This window comes from Benincasa hispida, chromosome 7, assembly GCF_027475165.1.
Source record: "Benincasa hispida cultivar pf3 chromosome 7, pf3_genome.v1.1, whole genome shotgun sequence".
NCBI classification, from domain to species: Eukaryota; Viridiplantae; Streptophyta; class Magnoliopsida; order Cucurbitales; family Cucurbitaceae; genus Benincasa; species Benincasa hispida.
In genome coordinates, this window is record NC_143484.1 from 56,958,717 (window position 1) to 56,981,738 (window position 23,022).

General features: G+C 32.1%; 2 protein-coding genes and 1 non-coding gene across 3 annotated transcripts; 2 read left to right on the forward strand and 1 right to left on the reverse strand.

The window, feature by feature from the left end:
* The first annotated feature begins 12,407 nt into the window (after window positions 1–12,407).
* On the forward strand, window positions 12,408–12,481 carry TRNAN-GUU (transfer RNA asparagine (anticodon GUU)). Its single transcript has one exon. It is a non-coding gene; the product is annotated as a tRNA-Asn (tRNA).
* A 115-nt stretch (window positions 12,482–12,596) lies between these two features.
* Window positions 12,597–14,426, forward strand: LOC120080753 (Putative thiol-disulfide oxidoreductase DCC). The gene is made up of 3 exons (XM_039035375.2): window positions 12,597–13,000; window positions 13,606–13,773; window positions 14,069–14,426. The coding sequence occupies exons 1-3, from the start codon at window positions 12,679–12,681 to the stop codon at window positions 14,284–14,286; spliced, it is 708 nt and encodes a 235-aa protein (XP_038891303.1). The 5' UTR covers window positions 12,597–12,678; the 3' UTR covers window positions 14,287–14,426.
* Window positions 14,427–14,473: 47 nt separating this feature from the next.
* Window positions 14,474–15,534, reverse strand: LOC120080754 (protein PLASTID REDOX INSENSITIVE 2, chloroplastic-like). Its single transcript, XM_039035376.2, has 3 exons — window positions 15,167–15,534; window positions 14,994–15,089; window positions 14,474–14,926 (listed from the first exon to the last, which is right to left on the reverse strand). The coding sequence occupies exons 1-3, from the start codon at window positions 15,422–15,424 to the stop codon at window positions 14,732–14,734; spliced, it is 549 nt and encodes a 182-aa protein (XP_038891304.1). The 5' UTR covers window positions 15,425–15,534; the 3' UTR covers window positions 14,474–14,731.
* Between the last annotated feature and the right edge of the window lie 7,488 nt (window positions 15,535–23,022).

Consider the following 23,022-nt stretch of genomic DNA (forward strand, 5'->3'; position numbering starts at 1 on the left):
GAACAACCTATCTGCTAACCTTAAATAGGGTATGAGTGAATTCCATCTTGCCAAGGCTATGTCCCCAGCTATTCATCTGGTCTTATCCCCAAAATGGTAAGCTTATTGAGCAGTGTTGTTGGACTACTTTCATCGTTTTCATATCAAAGGATAATTCCGAACAAACAAGAGTTTATAGCTAGTTTAGGATTAAGATCGAGTTAACCTAGGTTATATGATAAATGAAATAGTCAGTTTTAACAGTAAACGGTCGTTATAAAGAAAAGTGACTATTTTCATAGTCCAGTCTATATGCAAACTCATTGCATAGAATTCCCCCACTCATATGTCTCAACATGAACGATTTGTGGATCATATCGTTTGTAGCACTTTACAACTTCTTGTAACAACTACAGAGTGAGCCGCATCCAATAGTGTTACCAGGATGAGATACCCAATTTCATCCATATACTTATTAGACCATTTAGGCTATACACTATCAACTTGATCCTATTTATGTCACTACATAAAGTTACAGTACTTAAACTACAGCCAAGGATACATTTATTGGATTTTCATAATAAGATGCAAAATCAACAAGTCATTATTATTGATAAACAAAATGTTTAACACGAACTGCGAGTTCTAGGATATTCCCAACATCTTGGTGGTGTCTTACTCAACTCGACACAGTCGAGATTCTGTGGAGGCCGTTTGCGGTGTTCAGGGTGTTCGTGACTTTGGCGATCGCATTGTTCGAGTGCGCGGTGTTCGTGTAGTGGAGTGGTCGTGTTGGACGAACGTTCCTGTGTTATTGTGTTGTTGTGATCGAGTGTTCGTGATCAATGAACTTGAAGATGAGTCTGCAAAGGTTTGTTGATTCTTGTCCTTGATCTTTAGTAAAGCATGCTATAATTTCTATTTTATGAATAACCGTTTATTTTAGTTTGGGATTGTAATTGTAAAGCTCATATACGATTGAAATTTTAGAAAGATCCTTCTGTTGCTTAAGGAAATCCTCGTGTCCGATTTCCTTCAGTTATATTGTTCATGAGAACATATCATTCTGCTTGAGGAATATAGAATTTTTCTATTTTTTTTAGTAGTATATATATTCAATTTTGCTTTCGACTCAATGTGAAGTAATGTCAGTAAAACCTGAACCCTAATTACTTTAAATAAGAGTAGGTAATGTGATGTCTTCTAATGAGCTATGATGAAATCATATCTTAGGAATTATGGAAGAATGAAGAAAGTCATGATGTGGTAGATGACCTAGGTGGCAAAGTGAAATGAAGGGTGAATTGATCGGCTAAATTTCACTAAATATTGGCTAAGGATGAAGCTCACATAATGGGCTTGGAGATGGGAATCAAACACGAGTTGGTGAAGAATTTTGAATGTGGGTTAACTATACTAAGGAGAGAGGTTAATTAAAATGTAGAACTAAATTTGTTGGAATTCCCAAAATAGAGAAAGTGAGAAATTAAGAATTTATCTTTCAAAAGAAAAATGTTATACCATCAAGTAAATTGTTAAATACTACATTACGATATAAAATTTAAAGGAAAAATTTGTTGAATTTCAGCCATTAATCTTCATTAGTGGGCTAAGTGGCCCAAGGAGATTTCATGCAAGATTTTGGGCAGTGGTAAGCAGGAAGGCCGACTTCATTTAATTGGTTTGAACAAACTACTTGGGCTATTTGTGTAATTCCAGTGGCATTCGAAAGCTTTGTGTATCTATTTTTTGTGGCTGAGCTGCAGAGGGTGGGGGAAAACTCGCCTGAATAAGGCCGAAGGAGAAAAATAAAGACAAAGGGTTCGTTTCTCGAGTGAATCTAGGCCATCAGTGAAGAATTGAAGCTCCAGGATGAATCACGAAGATTTTTTAGCTAAAATTTGAGGTAATATTGTTAACTCAGTTATAAACAACTTTGTAGAATGAAACTTTTTAAGGTGAGGCTTAGAAAGCGAGTTATATTTTTTTGAAATTTGAATTGGAAGTTGTTGAACAAGCAGGTAGTTGCTTGAATTGGGGCTGATGATGAATGTTTGAATCTCTAGATCAAACGACGGGGAATTTTGAGCTGAAATTTTAAGGTAATGCTTATAACTTGATTCTAAGCAAGTTTGTAGAAGGAATTTCCTTGAGATCAATTCTGAAAATTTAATTATGAATTGTTGGAATTGAATCTGCGGTTTGATGCTCCAAAATTTTTCTAAATGTGGGGAGTGTGGGCGATCAAAGGGTGCATTCTTTTGACACCCAATCCCTCCAAATTGGCTAAGTGTCTGACCCTCAAAGTGAATGGTAGGAGGCACAATGTGATGGTTTGGCATGTGAGCTTGATTTATTGAGTAGGCCTAAAAGGAAGGCTAATGTAAACACTAAGTAGTATGCTTATATGTGTAGGTTCAACTCCCATTGGAAAAGCTATCAAGCCTTAAGGAAGCAAACTTGAAGGACCTGTGAGTGACTAATGTTTCTAAATGATAAAGTTTATGCTTTGCAAAGTTATTCTCATGCTAAATTTTTATGTGATTCCAAGCAACTTATTTCTATGATTGAAAGCATGATTAACGCATGTGTTTACTAATGTATGAGTTTTCCAAGTATGTTTACCGTGTCTAACGCATGCTAATGGTTTTTACAAGCTAGTTCAACATGATTTAAACCAACTTATTTTACAAAGTATGAAGCATGCGTTAGGGTTAAAGCTAAGGTTGAATGAAGCTTGATGTACTATGTTTTAAATACCTAAGGTTGTCATGCGTTGGTATTCCTAAACATAATGAAAAAGGATACTGAAGGTAGAAAAGGTATCTTGAAGAGCTTTCTATGCTATATTTGAAAACTATTCTTTTAATGCTCTTTAAGAACTTGATAGCTTTAGTGAGCTGGATACTGAAGGTAAGGAAGGTATCTGAATAAATGTACCTAAGGTGTTGACTGTACATAGAAAACTCCACGTGCATGTAGGTAGTTCTGAATGAGAGGCCGAAGTATGGGTCTCCTAGGCCATATACCAGCAAAGGGAGGCCAAAGTATGGGTCTCTTGGCCAGTAACAGACATTGGGAGCTAGAGCGATGTATGCTCGTTCTCAACTAGGGAATAATGATGTTTAATGGTGTTTAAGAGTAGTTATCAATGTTTATGTTTAGAGAAAGTTACTTGAGATGGCCATCGGTATATTTAAAGAGATCGACGTAAGAGTCTCTCCTAGCCATAGTTTAGTATGAAGAGATCGAAGTAGGGGTCTCATCTGGCCATAGCTTGGCATTAGGTATTTGAGCGATGAATGTTCATTCTTAACTAAGATTCAGGTTTCAGATACAATGGTTTTAAAGGTTTTATGTACACGTTTACTTGGCATATTTTAGTTCCAGTATTATGTTTTCGAGCTTCCAGTTTAAGCATGAGATTTATGTTTTTATTAAGTCACTCACTGGGCTTCTAGCCCATGTTTTCAAAGGTTTTCCTTTCAGGTAGCGGTCAGTTCTCAAAATACTTTTCTACTGCTGCTCTGCCACTCAAAGAAACAGGTTAAAGGAAGCGTAATTGAAGACCTGTATTAGTTAGTACGCACGTGTCTATCTAGTGACTAGTATTCTAGATGACGCTCACTAAGTTGTAATATTCATGTATGAACAATGTCACGAAACCCTGTAATGTAAATGTGTTAAGTTCTGAGTTAATATGTTCGTATATTGATGATATGTACGTATTCAGAGTTTAAGTAAAATTTAACAGGTTAGATAGGCAGTAAGTGCCAGCAAAAGGGTTGGTAACTGCTGCTGTCACCATTCCATCCAGGTTAAGAGGGTAATCTGGAGCGGGGGTGTGACAATGTCACTATGAATTCTATCACTGATATTAGTCTATTACTGATAGACTTCAAGACCCATTAAAGAATACCAATTATTTTAGTTCTTGGAACTTCTTCTCAATAGAAAGCACAAAGGTATACAATTTTTAGTGATTCAACATATTTTTATAGAATAAAAGCCCAAAATCAAGTACACATGAAAGTAACATCAATGTAAAGTAATGTCATTGTGATTTCTATCACTAATATTGGTCTATCCTTGATATCGGTCTATTACTAACATTGGTCTATCACTAATAGTCTTCAACACCCATTACATAATAACAAAGGTTGAAACCCTAGAACTTTAAAATAGAAAGCACAAAAGGACATAATTTGCAATGATTCAACTAACGATCTAACATTTTTCTATATGAATTTAATGTCATTGTGAAGTCTATCATGGATTTTTTCTATCATTGATACTACAGTATCTACAAAATTAAGGTACTATAATATCCACAATATTAAAGTACTACAATATCCACAAAACAAAATTGCAACTACATCATTACATCTGAGAGATTTTTAAGTCAAAACTAACGGCAAAGTCTTTGATTCTAGGAGAATGTCTTGTTTGTTTTAGAGAAGCTTCGGTCTTTTGCATTCTTTTGGTCCTTTGCATTCTTATGTTCTCTTGCAATCTTTTGGTCATTTGCATTCTCCAATATTTTCTTTAACGGTTTAGGCTATCTCTTCGGCTTAACATTTTCAACATTCTTTACTATTTTCATACTTTTCATTATTGTATTTGCCTTTTCTTGAATAACCTAAAATATCAATATTTAATCATAAGTTTATAAATATCTATTGAGACTATAAGTCATTCAACAATATAGGAAATGTGATAATTCTAATACCTATCATTGATAGACCTCACCACTTTAAATCTATCAGCGATAAAAACTTATCACTAGTATGTTGGGTTGTATGTCCTAAAACTCGCAGTTTGTATTATTAAACATATTCTATTTGCAATAAAGATGTTATTGACATTTATTCAATAAAACTGTTATTGAATAGGTAAATTGTACTTGCATAGACTAAATCCAATAAACTAAGATCCATGGCTATTACATGAATACTTAAACTTTATGTGGAGACATAAAGATAGATCAAGTTCGAGTAAATAGCCAAAATGGTCTATAGTATATGAATAAGGTTAGGTACCTTATTCTGGTAACATTATCGAATATGACCCACTTTGTAGATAGTACAAACCATGTGATCCTGAATCGTTCATGTGGAGATATGTGAGTGGGGGCATCCTATACAATGAGTTTGTAAAATACCGAGACCAAGAAATAAGTCATTCTTACTTTATAACGTAGTTTACTATTTAAGACTAACTATTTCAAATTGATGACCTAGGTAACTTGACCTGAATCCTAAACTAACTACGAACTCTTGTTTATTCGGGATTATCCTTAGATTTGCATAGGTGAGGGTTGACTCAACATTACTAGCTCAATAAGCCGTCCATTTTAGGGGTAAGACCGGGTAGACAGCTGAGGACATAGGGTGCAAGATGAAATTCACTCATACCAGATTTATGGATAGTAGATAGGTTGTTATCTTAAGTGCTAATTTCAGGTATTGAACAAGAGGCCCCACCCTCTCATTGGCCTGAAATGGACTCCGTTTAGTGATTGGATCACAAACAAATTGTTCATTAGAGGGTCAGTGAGACTTAAGGAGCAAGAGTAATTTCAGGGGTAAAACAACATTTGACCCAATCATTATTACGAACAACCTATGAAGGGTCAACTTATTAGTTATGGTCAAATCAAGTGGACAGAAATTTATATATAGTGAAGAGAGTGCAATCATCGAGCTATAGTGGTGTGTCTTGATGGTTAACCAATATTGATTAATTCAGATTAAAGAGTTTAACCGATTAATCTCAGATCATTGGAGCTCATGATTTGTAGGTCCATATGGTCCTTATGGTCCTTCTACTAACTCGTAAAAGATTAAACCTTGGATTAGAAAATTGAGCGAATTTGAAGTGTTCAAATTCGAAATTAGGGTTTCAATTTGAAGTGTTCAAATTTCAATTTAAGGTTTGAATATTGAAGTGTTCAATTTCAAACTAGGGTTTGGACAATTATATTTCATATAATTAACGTTTAATTTTATCGAAGTTAAACGTATTTTGAGAGTTTAAGATATTTAAATGTTGATTTAAATATTGATTACATGAATAGGATTCATGTTTCACTTAGGTATTTTACTAATTTAATATTTGATATTAAATTATTATTTAATTAATTAAATTATTATTTAATTAATTAAATATGTTTAATTAATTAATAAATCTTTTTTAATTTATGAAAATTCAATTTTAGAATTGAATTTTAATTTTTTTTTATCAAAATTAATTTTAAAGTAAATTTAATTTAAAATTATATAAATTAAAAAATGATTTTTTAATTTAAGTGGAAAAATCCCACTTTGAAGATCGGTAATGGAGTTTTCTACATTTTGACACCTTGCTTACTCACTTAGTGTTAATTAAGGTGTCAATTCGCTCAAAGACTAAGTACTTGCACGCTTCAACTTGTTAAAAAGAACTTCAATTTCAGTTTTTTAAGAGAGCTTGCATGTTGAATTTCTGAAAATTTTGAATTTTGTGAAATTCTCTCAAACCCTTTCCTATCTTCTTGAGATCCATCTCAAGTCTAAGTTCCACTACTCAAATCCAAGGTTGAGAATAGTAGAGAAGACTCTCTTTCTTGGAGTACAACAAGGATCAAGAGGGTTTCTTCAAAGGTATACGTCATTTGAAACTCTCTTTCTCTTGAAATTGTGTTAAGCATGCTTTTGTAGCTCAAATTAAATGTAATTGGAATGCTTAATGATTCTGTTTGTTTCCGCTTTATACATGTTTAATCCATTACGGTAGATTCTAATCAACAACATATTTGAAGTCTAAAAGCTCGACAACAGTAGTCTATCAACTAAACAACTAAATAAGAATGAAACTACTATTTTTCTTACTTTTTATGAAAAGTAAATCCAACATGTTTCAAGTCTATCAGTGATAGAAACCTATCACTAACATACTCTAAAAAAAAGCCGTAAAATTATGCATTTACTTATATTGCATGAAAAAAAAATTAACATCCATCAAGTATATCGGTGATAGAAACTTATCCTTGATAGACTCTAATCAATTAAAAAAAAGAAGAGTAAAAAAACAAAAAACAAATAGTTCAACGTTCTTTGAGCCTATTGAAGTTTAAAGTACTTCAATCAAAAAAATTAAAAAAAAAACAAATAAATTTCTATCAATGATAACAAAAAAATAAATCACAAATAGATTTCTATCAATGATAAACCCCAATCAAAAACATATTTAAAGTTGAAAGTGCATAAACAATAATCAATCAACGAACCAACAAAAAAGAGAAAAAAAAAATCAGCCATTAACCCTACACATTTCAAATATGCATGAGATTGGTATCTACCAGTTACAACCTACACATAAGTAAAATAGAACAAGGAGAACGTATAGAAATAATTCTGAAAACTAAAATGGGTTTTATTTTCTTCAATCAATCAATATCTTTTAAATCATCTCAACAATATCTTCACTAACGATTATAACTTATGCAACAATTTCAAAATCTACAAAGCAGAGAGAAAAAATAATAAGCAAACTTCTCACCTTTGTTTCAAGGTGATTAAGTGCCACACCAGGGTGCACTAAACCAAAAAGGCTTGACAAACAATCAATGATGAGTGCGCTTAAAGAAGATCGGGGTCGAGGGATGTTAAATGGAGACGAAAATGGATCAATTGACAGATGTTAGGATTTTTTCGAACAAAAAAAGGAAGAAATTGAACGATCGTCTGATGCCGATGGGCTTTTTAGTCTTTTTGTATAGGCTAGAACCAAATTTAGCCATATTTGCTATATTTTTTTTGTTTATGTTATATTTGTAATTAATGTAGGCCAAAATGTTATGTTTGCAAACAACCCTAAAAAATAACCTAACTCAAAGGTAATTAACATGTGTCAAAACTAACTTTCTTGAAGTTAAAAGTTTAAATTTCCACACACTAATCGAAGACAAACAAATAAAAAGTGAAGCACATATGAATAACAAACCTTTAATTATTTGTATTAAAAAAAAAAACTATTAATAACTCGTCCACTAATATTATAGAAAAAAATCGTTTCAAATTTTAAATAAAAATTAATAATTCTACATATATTTAAATTCGTTTCAAAGTTTACCTACCTTCTATAGCTTTAAATATTTCTTTAAAGTAAACATATATGTATTGTTTAAAAATATATATACATGTTGGGCTTAGGTTATGGTTTTGTTAACTGATCTATAAAAAATTAATTAAATAATTAAAATAATCTTTACATAAAGTTTGGGAATGAATATAAAATATTGAGAAGTTTTAAGGAAATACTTATAAAAAGAAAAACGTTGTGATTATTATGAACACAAAATCCATGGAAGTCTTCCCAAAAACTTTATAATACACAAAAGCAAAGTATTGTAATATTATGAAATTAGAAGGGAAAGAAGGCGGCTTTTGTCTATACTTTGGAGCTGTTCCTCCATTACAAAATTCACTTTTCACTAAAAAATATATTTGATTAAGTGGCGATCCCTTGCTGATGAGAGCATTTCTTTTTTAATTCTTTAATTATTCTATTCTCTTCACGAAACCTTAAAAAGTTTGGGGGATAATGAAATATACCAAAGCCAAGCTGCCAATACTGACCAACGAATCAAACCCATAAAAAAGGGAAAACTTACCCTTTTTTTTCTCCTTTCCTTCTTTGTATGGCTTAGTTCTTCTTCTTATCAAAGGAATGTCCTATTAGATAGGAGCGAGCATGATAGAATGAAAAATCGAATCGACCGATCGATTGTTCTTCTAATCAAAAGAATGTTCTATTAGATAGAGGTAAGCATGATAGACCAAAAAATTGAGCCGATCGGTCGAACCGAAGTCGATCAATGGAAGAATGAGAAGGATCGATCGGTGTTCGTTTGGAAAATTTTCAAACAAAAAATTAAATAATAAAACTGAGCAAACCAACCCCTTTTTAGTTGATTTTATCTTCTTGAATGAAATCTTTGAGAACTTTGCACAATGGACGTAGGCATAGCCAAACCACTTAAAACTTTGTGTTCTCTTTTCTCTCTTCTTCTCAATGTTTATTTGTATAGTCTTCAAATTTTTTTGAAACCAAGTTCATATTCTTCTCTCTTTTGATGTTTGCATGCTCGTTTCGTAGAGAGAGAGAAATCTAGTTAGAATATCTTGGTAAATATCACAAGAAGATTAAATCAAGTAAATTGGATCTGGTCTATTTGATTGACAACGCATCATAATGACAAAAAGAAGAAAATTTCACAACGCTCCCTAATTAATATTGATTAAATTTTGAAGCCAATCGATGATTTAACATATCCATATTTTACCATCTACTAGAAATACAAGTGATGTAGGGGAGAAATTTGTGGGTTTTCAATCATTTAATTTGACAAAATGAGGTGTCAATTCGGCTACATTTTCAACACTTCAAGTTTTTTTTTCTTCTTTTCTTTATTTGTTTAAAAAGATCCATTTAGTTGAATGTCATTCTAGTGACAGCGAAATAATTAATAAAGATTATGGGTTTTGTTAATTGTACTTATGGGACGCTCTCTTTGAAAAGCTCATCTTACCTAATAAAAGTCTGATTTTTGGTATTTATTGCGTGTGGGATGCTCCAATTGAGTTTAGGATGTGGATATTTTTGGGCTTAATATTTTGGCCCATATTTAAAGTCAATCTTCCTTCGGCCCGATTTTAAGGGGCATTTACCGAAAAGGTCCCTAAATTAGGGGTATTTAAACAAACAACCACCTGCTGGAAAACATACATATAAATAACGTATAAATGTATTAAATTTTATATAACTGTTTTAATCTATTTTTTTTTTCGATTGATAAAAACAAAAAAAATATATAAATCGTGGCATCAGACTTGAATCAAAGTCCTTCAATGTGTTAAGACTAATGTGACAACTAACTAGACTACAACACCTATTGGTGGTGTCAAAAGATTTTGGTGTTACAATATGTAAGCTAAATTGGGCACGATTGTTTTTATCGAGTATTATATTATGTAAATTAAAAATGGAAGTGAAAAAAGAAAAATAAATTATCATTTTTACCAATGATCATCTCTCATGAGCCACCACCAGAATTTTAAATTAAATATTGATGGGTCAATAAATTCCAAGAAGGTAGGCTTTCTGGCTGTATGTTCATAACTACCCAGAGAAGTTTATGGGACTTTAGTTCTTTGAGATGGCTTGCTTGATAACGACAATGGAAATTAGTCTTTTTCTCACCTATGCTATTCCAAAATTGTTGTGTGATTTGATCATGGAGAGAAAAATCAATAAATTTTCAAAAGGAATATTCTAGCCTGATAATTATTTCAAAGGCAATTTAAGGATTAAGGTCAAGTAGTTCATTTCACTGGTTTTATGCCACAATTATTTCAAATTTTGAGATGAAGTTCTAGTAAATGTAATTGAACTTTTTTAATCTTTTGACGAACTCATGTCACACTAAATAAACTTAAGTCTCATTGAAGAAACTCCGACGCCATCGAAATTAATGTAATTTTATTTTGTAACTCGTCTTCATAAAAACCAAGTGAATTGAACTCAATGATCTTCTTGCGTTATCTTATCAATTTTCTTAGTTTTAGTTCTTGAATAGCCTTAAAATTCATATTACAGCCCACATTTGAAGATATCTTATGAATTTTACACTCTTTTAGAGTTTATAGATCTCGTCATATATTCCAACAAGCAAATGACCTAGTTCATGTCCTTGCCCTTCACCCCGCATTCGGAGCAAAGTTTAGTTGTCTATATTTATGAAGGTATAATATCGTAACAAAACTCTCTAAAAAATGTAATGTTTAAAAAAATTGACACAAAAAGATGGGGAAGATTTTCAAATATAGAAAAATAAGGAAAACTATTTACACAAAATAGCAAAATTTTAATCTTCTTTGATAGAAGCTGATAGAAGTCTATTAATGTCTATCAATGATAGAAATTGATAGACGTGGATAGAAGTCTATCAATATCTATCAGTATTTTTTTTTTTTTGTTATTTCTATAAATAGTTTGACATGTATTCTATCTATGAAAATTTCCCAAAAGATAGAGACAAACACTTGAAAGACAGAAACTTTTATTAAGAAAAAACAGAGAGAAACACTTTTAAGAGAATACTTTTTCACACTTTTAATAATCACCCACTCACTTTTCCTCACTCTTTGTTTGTCTAACTCTCTTAGTTTTTTGCTTTTCTTTTTTTTTCTTCACAACTGAGGAGACAACTCCTATTTATAGGCGTTAGATCCTTGTGCTTAAGCTAGAGAATTTTTCTAAGCTCTTCTAGGATCTATACTATTATAGACTATGAAGCACAAACACAGATACGACTACAAGATACGGATACGATCGGATATGGCGATTCGTCAATTTCTAAAAAACTAAGATACGAATACGTCTAAGGATACGTCATTTTTTAATATATTTTTCTAATATATATATTTCTAAAAAATGAGGATACTGATACGTGAAAGATACATTTTTTTTCTTTAAAAAAATATAGGATATAGATAAATTTAGCATATAAGTTAATAACATTAGCACAAAATAGAACACAAACACTGAAATACAATACAAAAAAAGTAACATCTAAGATGTTGAAGTACAATAGTTAATAAAATGCAATAGAAAAGTGACTCATATTGCAAAGAAAGAAGAAGAAGAAGATTAGAGAGAGAAGTATGAAGATAAATGAAGAACTTATTGTTGAATATATTCAAATGGTTTATATTGTGGTGGACTTTGTGGGAACTCAAATGTGAAGATGGATATTAGATGATTCTAGTCTAGGGTTTAGTTCGTTATTTATTTAGTTTTTCTTTTAGTTTTAGACTTGAGTAGTGAGCTTTTTAAATAGGTTGCCTAATTTTATATTAGAAAAGATTATATGAGTTACTTGTTTTTTTTCTTTTAAAAAAAGTACACATAGAAATAGATAAATCGTGTGTCAGATACATATCTAAAAAGTATCTGAAAGTATAGATACGTTAAATCACGTGTCAGATACGTATCTGGAAGTATCGGTATCCGATACTTGTCTGATACTAATTCTTTGCCTCACATGAAGTATCTGTGTTTCATAGATTATAGATATTTATGAGGTTTATCCCTATCTAAAAGAATTCTAAAATTCTTTGTAGCCTAAAGAAAACTTAGGATATTTCTAGATCTTTTCCTTATTTACATACTTCAATATAATTATAGAAATGTCCCATTTACATATTCAAATAATATTGTTAATGCTTCAAGTAGATTTTAGATTAGATGTAATACCTATAAAAGTTTAAAGTTCAAACTTAGAATTAAAAATAGACATTTAATTAAGTTTATGGGTAACAAATATTTTTTCTTTTTTCTTACAAATGATGTGAATATCATGATATTAGTTAATTATCCATCCAAAAGCTGGAGTAGCTCAGTTGGTTAGAGCGTGTGGCTGTTAACCACAAGGTCGAAGGTTCAAGCCCTTCCTCTAGCGATATTAATATTTATTTTTAACAAATTACATTTTGTGGGCCGTAGGCCTGACGAAGTATACGGCCCATTGGTTCATGGGCCTGGGCTTCAGGCTGCTTGCGAGTGAAGGAAGAAGGCAGTTCGGAATCCAAACCCCCTTCGATTCCATTTTCGAAATTTTCAGAAACAGAGAAAACCGCCGGTGATGATCGATCCAAGATGACGAGCAAACTTCTGACGAATCGGTTTCGGCACCTATTGTTCACATCAACAGCGACAACCAGACCCACCTCCTTTACTCCATCTTCTTCTCGATGCGTATTTTTTTCTAAATTTTCGTCACCGTCTTCTTCCGGCATCGATTGCTCTACTGCTGCGCCTGCGGATATCGCCGATGTTCCTGAAGAAGTTGTTGAGGACTTTGTCGACGCCGTCTCTCCTGCTGCTGCTGCGAATTCTTCGGTTGTCGAGCCTGCGTTTCATACTCTCCTCCAGCCTCGCGTTGTTGTCTATGACGTTGTCTGCCATCTCTGCCACCGGGGTTCGATCTCTTTTCTCTTCCTCTTTAAATCGCTCTGTTTACAGTTCCACTCTGTTTCCTCTGTTTCATGAGAATGTGTCATTGCTACCACTGTTATATCATTCAAAGAACTCAAGATTCTGCATAATCAGATTGTCATTTTCTTGTATATTTTGTATTTAAAACCACTTCAACTTTTGGAGGAGTTTGATGGCTCCAAGGTGAAACTGTGAATCTGTGAAAGAAATCCCGTCTTCCTTAATCAAAGCCGTATCCCTTTTTGGTGTGGTATGTATACTTATTTCTGTGAGAAAGAAGGAAACATATCTTCCCACACTATGAAATGAAACCCTCCCGTTCCAGCATTCTGATTTTCGGGGTTTATTATCATATAATTTAGCAGCACGATAAATCCTATTGAACTCCAAAGTGATGATTGAATGTTTTGTCCAAGTTGGATTACGGGTTCAATTCAATGACTTCTTAGTGTTACATCATGTTTCTGTCGTTTCAGTTCCAGACTTCCAGTATGCTCAAATTTTTAGTGGCTGCATTAGGACATTCTGTATCCATCCCTCCAATAGCTGTGTTTATATCTTTGTTCTCTTTATTGCTAAAATTTGCAGGTGTGAAGTGGGTTATAAAAGTGGACAAATATAAGAAGATCAAATTTTGCTGCTTCCAGTCCAAAGCTGCTGAACCATACTTGAGACTAAGTGGTCTAGACAGAGAGGATGTTTGCCGTCGCTTTGTGTTCATTGAGGGCCATGGTTCATACCACCAAGCTTCCACCGGTACTTAACCTCCTTGTCTAAGAACAGTTAAAATGTTTCAGTGATAACTTTGATCTTTCCCCTTATTTTAAAACTGTTTGTGGATGTCTAACTTGGTGCTTCATTGCCACATAACACCCAAGATTCACTGCCACTGGTAATAAAGCATTTTAGGAAGGAGATTGCCTTTTTCTATTTTGTGTAGATCGACTCATAAGTTCTACTGTAACAGAACTTTTGTCAAAATGTATATTGTTCCCTTCTCTACTTCCTAATTTTAGGAATATAATCATTTGAGCAAATTGTGATTTTGCAGCTGCTCTAAGGGTATTGTCCTATTTGCCTCTCCCTTACTCAACTTTGAGCACATTCTCAATAATCCCAACTCCTCTTAGAGACGGTATCTATGACATTGTTGCCAGACATCGTCATGATATGTTCGGAAAGGCCAAAGACTGCTTGGTTTTGCAAGAGGAAGAGCTGCTTGAGCGTTTCATTGACAGGGAGGAACTGCTTAATCAACGCCATCGGTAAGGAAATCGTGTCCATTGCATTTTATCTTGTGGACGTGGAAATTGTAAATGTTAGTCTTACGCTTACCTCCCCTGGTTTGTACTAAAGAACCTGATATGATGAATGTATTTTAAGAACTCACTTACTGTTCAGGTCAAAAACTTCACCTGGTAGTTCTAGTAGTAAGGCGAGTTGCTGTAATGATCAGTTTTAAACAAGAAACGGACAACATCCATAATTCAACAGCTCTCATCTTACCGTACAGCTAAAACAATTTAGATTGCTCATAAAGACATCTAATATTTGAGCAATCAAGCTGAAAAATGAAGAGTCTCTGTTTGCTTTTATCTAAGTTCTATCCTTCTATCCCTAATCAACCCTAGATCTCGGATAGTTCATTCAAGAACAAATTCAACTCATATCTGGACAATCGCATTGGTAAATCAGACCAACAAAATGAATTCTGTTAGGTGGAATCATCACCAGTCCAGTGGTTCCAGTCTTTATCAACATGATCTTGAGCCCATTTGACAGCAGCACGGGCAGCTTGAGGGCCTCCAGGTAATCCCCGTTCATTGATTGTATCAGACATGTCTATGAAAGGTAAAACCAACAAAGTCCCGGGGCCGCCGTACTCGGTGTGCATAAAGGTATTGAATATCTGTTGTTGAGAATAACATAAGTAAAGAGTATATTTATGTTTCAACAGAAGGTGACAACTTTCGTACCTCAGTGCATATTCCGACGACCTCGTGAACTGAATCCCCGTAAATATCTTTCTTAGAGAGCTTTTGAAGTAGATGAGCTCTGAACTTCTCGGTTTCCTGAAAAGAGAAGAAATGGCACGTAGAATAGAAGAGATTTGGAAATGATGGGAGGGAAGAGAGGAGGGGAAACTTACAGCGACGGCGAATTCGGGAATTGGGTCGGGGAATTTGTATTCGGCGGCCCTGCAAATGTGGTTTGGGAAGGAGGAGGAGGAGGAGGGTTGAAATGGAAGTGTGAGAGTGGTAAGGGAGAGGCGTTTGTGATGGAGAGGAGTTGAAGGGTTGGAGAAGAAGGAAGGTGGAAGGTTGGGTTTATGGAGGGGAAAGAGAGAAGAAGAAGAAGGGAGGAGATGGAAAGAAGAAGATGTAGTCCATACCATCGCCATCGCCATCGCCTTCGGTGTTCCTGTTCGGGTTTAGCTTTGCTTAGCGAAAGCGTAGAGGAAGGGTTTATCGATGGATCTTCTATTTGCACCTCCACCAGTTATGGGATACACACCCACGGGTCTACGTGGATGCATCCTTTCAAATTACGTCATTATTCCCTACTTTTTCAAATTTCACTCGATAAAATTCTACAAAAAACAAAAAGCGAGTTTAATGGTTAGGTACATCCATTTAGAATTTAGAATTTTCAATTTTATCCGATTCAGCCTTAAATTTGAATAAGTATTTATAATCTTAAATTCTCTTTTTTAATTCCCTCACTCATTTTAATACAACATCTATATTATCTAAAATGGGAGAAACATTTGATTTTCCTTTTTGTCCCTTTTAATTGATAATCATTGAGATATCTTAATTTCATATTTAAATCATTAAAAAAAATCTTATTTTATTACTAATATATAGAGAAAAAAATCTTTTTAAAAAAATTATATTTTATTTTTTAATCTCTTATTTACAATTTTTTTTAAATCACATCTCTTATCCACTATTCTCTGACGAAGTGACGGAGAACAGTGATTGCTTTAAAGTTTTTATAATTTCTTTAACATTTTTATTTTTGTAAGGGCATATCAATGAGTTTGGAGATTTATAATAATTTTATCATTTTTTATATGCTTTTGTTTTTTTTTTTTTCCTCTTTTCAAATTTGTTGTAAGTACACACAAATTCATAAAGATTTGAAATAAAGTTTAAAATCAAGAAAAAGATCGTTGCAAATCGTACACACCAATTCATTAAATTTTGAACAAAAAATTGAAATTAGAAGGATAATCAAATATATTTTTTTTAATTAAGAAAAAATCATTTTGAAATTTTATACAAAAAAACCACAATATTTTTTAATTAAAATTTAAAATTAAAAAAAAATAATCATATCATCCAAATCAATTAAAAAATAATATAGATAAGATTACAACGAAAATAATAATAATACTTTATTTTAAATCACCGTTTTAAACTAAGAGAATAAAAAACGCGTCATAATATTTTTTTTAAAAAAAAACTTGGTTTAAATAAAAATTTGAAATCAACAAGATATTCAAATCATTAAAAAAAACTAAGAGATTATTATCACGAAATTTTTTTTTAAAATAAGAATAGTTATTTTGGTTTAATTTGAAATTTAAAAGTAGAAGGGTAATCAAATCTTCTAATAAAAAAAGTTATAAAAAATAAGAAAAAATTATCACAATTTTTTTTTTTTTAAAAAAATATTGGTTTAAATAAAAATTCGAAATTAAGAAGATAATCAAATCATGAAAATAAAAAGTTAAAAAGAAAAATCACATTTAATCTCTTACTACTATCTACTTCACGTTAAATAAATAATTTTTTGTTCAAAAAATCTCATTTTATTTCTAACTAATATCTTAAATAAACGGAAATATTTTTTTTTTCACATTTTATCTCTGACTAACATATACTTTTTTAAAGGAAAAAAATATTTTTCTAAAAAATCATAATATATCTCTAACTAGTATCTACTTCACCTTAAATAAAGAATTAAAAAAAAAAAAAGAAAAAAAAGAGCACACTCTATCTTGGACTAATATCTACTTCACCTTAAATATATATATATATATACCTTCTTTTCTTATCATTTAATGTAAATTGTGATTTTTTTAACGTTTGTGTGAAATTGCGATTTAGATTGAACAGTATTTTTAATTTAAACATGTACATTTCATTTTCAACGTCATGGAACACATGCAAAGCATGTAGTTCCGAGTAGTAGGGTAAAAACCTTTATAAACTCTTTAATTTCAATAAAATAAAGTTTACATAAAATAAGTTTGCCAATATACAATTAAAAATTTTAAAATTTATATGTAAATTTGTGTGTGTGTATATATATACATATATACATATATACATACATACATATATATGTTTATGTTTTAGTGTCATTTTTTTCTCAACTATCTTCGAAATGAAAACTTTTAGAGGGTTAAAATTATAGCATAAACTAAAGCTTTACATAAAAAAAAAATAAATAAGTTTCACCAATTTACAAACTAGAGCTGAAATAATGTTGTCAATATTACGCCTTGTCTCATCATCGGGCTCAAAGCCCAAAGGTGATCCAAGTCCAGCTCAAGGTCAACAATTGAGCAGTCCGGCCCAATCCAATCATTTCATAAATTGGATTGGATATGGATCTCTCTTTTTTACATTGGGTCGGTCCGTTTGAGAAGTATTTGGATCTCTTTTTTACACTGGGCCTACCCATGGTTTCATTTTTAAATATTTAGATTCAAATATTTTGGGAAATAAAATCCTACCATCCTTTTAGGACTTTTAAATAGAAATGCATTATAGTTGTGTTCATATAACAAGAATCTATGAAACTGATAAGTTTATGATTAATTAAACATTCCGAGTTATGAAAAAAGAGAAAATTGAAGGAAAAAATAGAGTCAAAGAAAGATTCAGAACAACTAGAATAACTGGTGGAAAAAAACAAGCAACCAAAGGGCCAATAGTTCTCAACGGTGATAACGAGGTATACTTTTATTTTTATTTTTAAATAGTTGTAAACATCAAATTTTGATCATGTATGTAAAACAGAGGACAAAGGAGATAATAGTCGAGGGATCAGGCATAAAACGTGCAACTCCAATAACTAGCAACAAATAAAAGTGGAATACTTCTACACTAGAGGTCAAAGTTCAAGCAAACAAACCAAGGACAAAGAGCAAGGTTAGGACTATTTGATTTAAGACTTTATGTTAAGGGTTGAAGTTCTTATAGATATATTGTGATGTAGGGAGTCAAAAAAATGACTGAGCCAAGAAAGAAAGGGAGAAAACACATAGTAGAAGAAGAAGAGCAGCAGGAACTAAATGAGGGAAATGTAGATTTTATGGATTCATTGATTAATTATAGTATATTTGTTACAGTATTTGCATAATATTATTAATAAAAAAATGAAACAAAATGAACAAGATATTAATGAGTATGAAAAGGAAGAAGAGGACCTTGAAGAGACATATGAAAACGTACAAGATGAAAGCAAAGATAATGAAGAATAAAAGTTGCAAAGTCATGGCGAAACAATACTATATATATATATATATAAAAAAAAAAAAAAAAAAAAAAAAAGATCATCCAATGGACAGTTAGACAAGAAGACAAGGTGTTATTCATCCAAAGATAATATTAAAGTAGAAGCAATACTAACTATTCTAGAAGAATTTAGAACAATATTACCCTATAAATCTTAGCCAAAAGAACATCCAAGGAGTTTAAATCCTTTCAATATGAAATTTGAAAGGTAATGATGTAATTAGAAATTAATATGAAATTTATTCACATCAACTCTTAACTATTATCAAAGCTCAATGAAAGGAGAAAAATGATCATAATCATCTCCGCCACATAATCAACTCAAAGATTGAAACTACAAGCAAGAAAATGTAGCTTCAAACTACATGTTGGAATGCCTTGAATTTGTTTGTTGGCGCTTCGAACAACCAAGTACGAGGGGTCAGTGAACCATGTGTTAGGTTTTATGTCCTAAAACTCGTAGTTTGTAAAATTAAACATATTCTATTATCAGTAAAGATGTCATTCACCAAAAGTATTGAATCTATTAATTGCATACATAAAAGTCTAAATATAATAAACTAAGATTCATGGTTATTATATGAAAACTTGAACTTTATGTAGAGACATAGAGATTGATCAAGTTCGAATAAATAGCCGAAACGGTCTATAGTACATGATTAAGGTTGAGTACCTTATTTTGGTAATACTATTAGATACGGCCTACTCTGCAGTTGTTACAAATTATTGTAAAGATACTACAAATGAAGTGATCTAGATTCATTCACGTACTGACATGAGGAGTGAAGGTATCTTATGCAATGAGTTTGTATAAGATCGGACCAAGAAATAAGTCATTCTTACTTTATAAACGTTGTTTACTATTTAAGACTAACTATTTCGCTTAGATGACCTAGGTAATTCGATCTTAATCCTGAGCTAACTATGAACTCTTGTCTATTTGAGATTATCCTTAGATTTGTATGGGTGAAGATTGGCTCAACAGTGCCGGCTCAATAAGCCTCCCATTTCAAGGGTAAGACCGAGTGGATAACTGGAGACATAGGGTGTAAGATGAAATTCACGCCCACCCGATTTAGGGATAGGAGAAAGATTGTTCTCTTACTTATTGAATCTAGGTCTTGAACATGGGACCCCACTCTCTCATTGGCTTGAGAAAGATCTGGTTTACTAATTGGATCCTAAACTAATTGTTTTTAGAGGATCAGTTGGATCTTAAAGAACAAGACATAATATTGAGGGTAAAACAGCATATTGACCCAGTCGGTATTACGAACAACCTGTGAAGGGTCGACTTACTAGTTATGGTTATATCATATGGACACAAAGATATTTACAGTGAGGAAAGTGCAACTATCAAGCTATAGTGGTGTGACTCGATAGTTAACAAATACTGATTAATTCGGTCTAAAGAGTTTAGCCAATTAATCTTAATCGTTGGAGCTCATGATTTGTAGGTCCATAAGATCCCTCTACTAGCTCGTAAAACATGGGCACCTTGAATTATTAAATTGAGTGAATTTGAAATGATATCAATTTGAAATGTTCAAATTGAAATTAGGTTTTTTGAGTTTGAATTATTTCAAATTCAAATTAGGGTTTGCATAATTATATTTGATATAATTAAAGTTTAATTTATTGAAATTAAACAAAATTGGAGAGTGTATAATATTTAAATGTTGATTTAAATATTAATTACATGAGTTAGATTCATGCAGAAAATTTAGTATGTGATTAATTTAATATTTGATATTAAATTAAAATTAATTAATTAAAATCAAAATTTTCCAATTTAAATTCAATTTAAGAAATTGAACTTTTAGTTTTGATTGATTGAGAATTAATTGAATCAAAATTTGATTAATTATATAGTTAATTAAATGAAAATTGAAAAACAAATTGAAAATTTGAGAAAATGGGAAAAGTGGGTTTTCCCACTTTTCCTTAGTATGAGGTGCATCCCATGCATTACACACAAATTCCACTAGATTTTGTCAAGCAATTGTTGGCTTTTGAAGCTTCAGATGTTGGTTGCATGCTAGATAGTGATAAAACACTCTGAAACTGAAGCAGATAAAAAGGAATCAGCTGAAAAGAGTTTCTGCTTCATTCATCTTCTTTCTCACACAAAAACCCACAAAATTCACCCAAATCTGAGTTCCACCACTCAAATTCAAGGCTGAGAGTAGTATAGAAGATCTCTTGGTGGTTCACGGTTGATTTGGAGCTGAATTGGAGTGAAGAACAAGTTGGAATTTGAAGAATTCATCAAGAGGTATGTAACATGAAACCCACTTCTGTTTTTCTAAAAATACATGCTTTAAAACTCAAATTAAATGTAATTAAAGTGCTTATTGATTTTGTTTGCTTCCGTTGCATGCTTGTGTATTCCATCACCATGTATATCTATGTGTGAATTCTTTTACATTCTCTTATACTCTTTAATTGTCGTTTTCGTAACGCTACATATAATTGAAGCTAACTACAAAATTTAATAATTACGTTATGAATCTACCACAATTATTCCTCTAACTCAAATAACTTATTCACTGAAAACAAAAAAAAAGGAAAATAAATTATTCACTGGAAACAAAATAAAGGAAAAAAATCATTCACTTTATTGCAATTGATGAGTTGCTTGAGCTATGCAACTTCTCATTTGCTTTGTTCATGTCAGGTTGATTGAAATCACAAGTTTGAAATAGAAAACTTAAAGTTTGATCGAAATCTAACAAATGGAGATACACTAATTCAATAATACAAAGAGTATTCAGGTACACTTAACTATATTAGGATAAAATAAGTCATAAAAATTTATAATAGAAATAAATCACACAAGCAAACGGGCCCAATAGAATATCACTTATCTAAGGGTTCTAAAAGAATCCAAAGGTTCCTGAGATAGTGAAATACAATTCCAAAGGTTAGAACTGAGTTTGAAATCTTGGTTGAAATTTAAAATAGTATTTAGAATGAGTAAACTTACCCAAAGCGATCTTAAACCTCAATTTGAACACCTCAAATCAAGCCTAAACTACAAACAAGGAATACTCGAGAGTTAAAAGTTAATTTACAGCATCTAAATTTAATTTGAAAGGCTCTAACATAGCCATAACGCTTAACACTTAACAAAACAGGCTTGAGTTCTTACTAAAAGTGTTCAAATAGCTATGAAACCATTTCAAATCTATAACTAAAAGCTCCTAAGCATTAGAGACCAATATAAAAAATCTTAAAGGGATTTAAAGAGATATACCTATTGAATCTCACCCAACACGACCTGAAACCTCGTTGGTTGGTGTCCGAACTCACTTAATCCTACATATTTAGAGTCGTTAGGAAGTGGGTATTTCAAATCCAATGTCGAAATTCAAAAAGTAAGTGTCGAAACACACCAAAGAGGGGAAAACACTACTATTTGAAGGAAATCAAACATGAGGATTTCCATGAGCAGCGAAAGGATCGTTCTAAATTCCATTCGAAATTGAACATAAACAATTACAGTCACAAAACAGAAACTAACAGGTCATGCACAACAAGAAATTACAACATGCTTTAGTAGGAATCAAAGGATAGAGTATACGTACCTTTGAAGAACCATTCTTCAAACTTCCTCGATCAATATCCAAGCACCCAAAAATAGCAACATAGCCCTCGAACGCATCGACTGGTGCACAACACAACACAACAAACACAACGAACAACTACTCAACGAAAGACCTCCACGAACCAATTGAGTCATACTCGATTTACCAAGTGGTTGAGGACACCACCACAATGGTTACCTTGGTATTCTCGGTGTGAGAATCTAAGAGTTGTGGGCTCTGTATGATCTTGGCTTGAGGAAGAGACTAGAGGACAACGATCGTGTAGATGATCAAGCAAGTGGGAGATAGGAACCTGGCTATCGCATAGACGATACGCTCGATCGTGTATTAAATGGCAGCCTATCGTATAGACAATGCCACGTGATCATTTAGCAATGATCAGCTGATGAACTATCGTGTAGTCTAAGCCCCACGATCGTTTAGTCTCTCTATAGCTATCACTTAGTGAAACATTTTCACTTGATAGCTTTACCATGAGTTTCTTTCCGAAAGTAGTAACACTCTAAAATTAGGAAAACATTTTTTCTTTTATCTCACGGTTACCATAAAACCACCAATAACCTCCCAATCAATTGGTTATTAGAGAAAAAGAGATAATTATCAAATAATTAATATTATTATAAATAAATATGATAACCAACTTACCATATTATATTTATAACCTATAGTTTTAATATTTCATCTCATGAAACATATAAACTATAGTTCTTTTTCTATTTTATGGTATTTAATGTAAATCATATTTACATTAATCCTCCACTTGATGTATCTCATACATCACATCAATTATATCATATATAATTGATTTCCTCTTGTTAATTTCAACACTTCAAACTAACTCCAAGAACTGATTCTCAACTTGAATC

Excerpts from the sequence above, each read along its gene's own strand:
- LOC120080754 (XM_039035376.2), bottom strand. The coding sequence starts at position 15,424 with ATGGCGATGGCGATGGTATGGACTACATCTTCTTCTTTCCATCTCCTC. Across the intron at positions 15,090-15,166 it reads TTCCCGAATTCGCCGTCGCT|GAAACCGAGAAGTTCAGAGC; the intron begins GTAAGTTTCCCC and ends TTCTCTTTTCAG. Across the intron at positions 14,927-14,993 it reads TCGTCGGAATATGCACTGAG|ATATTCAATACCTTTATGCA; the intron begins GTACGAAAGTTG and ends TCTCAACAACAG.
- LOC120080753 (XM_039035375.2), top strand. The coding sequence starts at position 12,679 with ATGACGAGCAAACTTCTGACGAATCGGTTTCGGCACCTATTGTTCACA. Across the intron at positions 13,001-13,605 it reads CTGCCATCTCTGCCACCGGG|GTGTGAAGTGGGTTATAAAA; the intron begins GTTCGATCTCTT and ends TAAAATTTGCAG. Across the intron at positions 13,774-14,068 it reads ATACCACCAAGCTTCCACCG|CTGCTCTAAGGGTATTGTCC; the intron begins GTACTTAACCTC and ends GTGATTTTGCAG.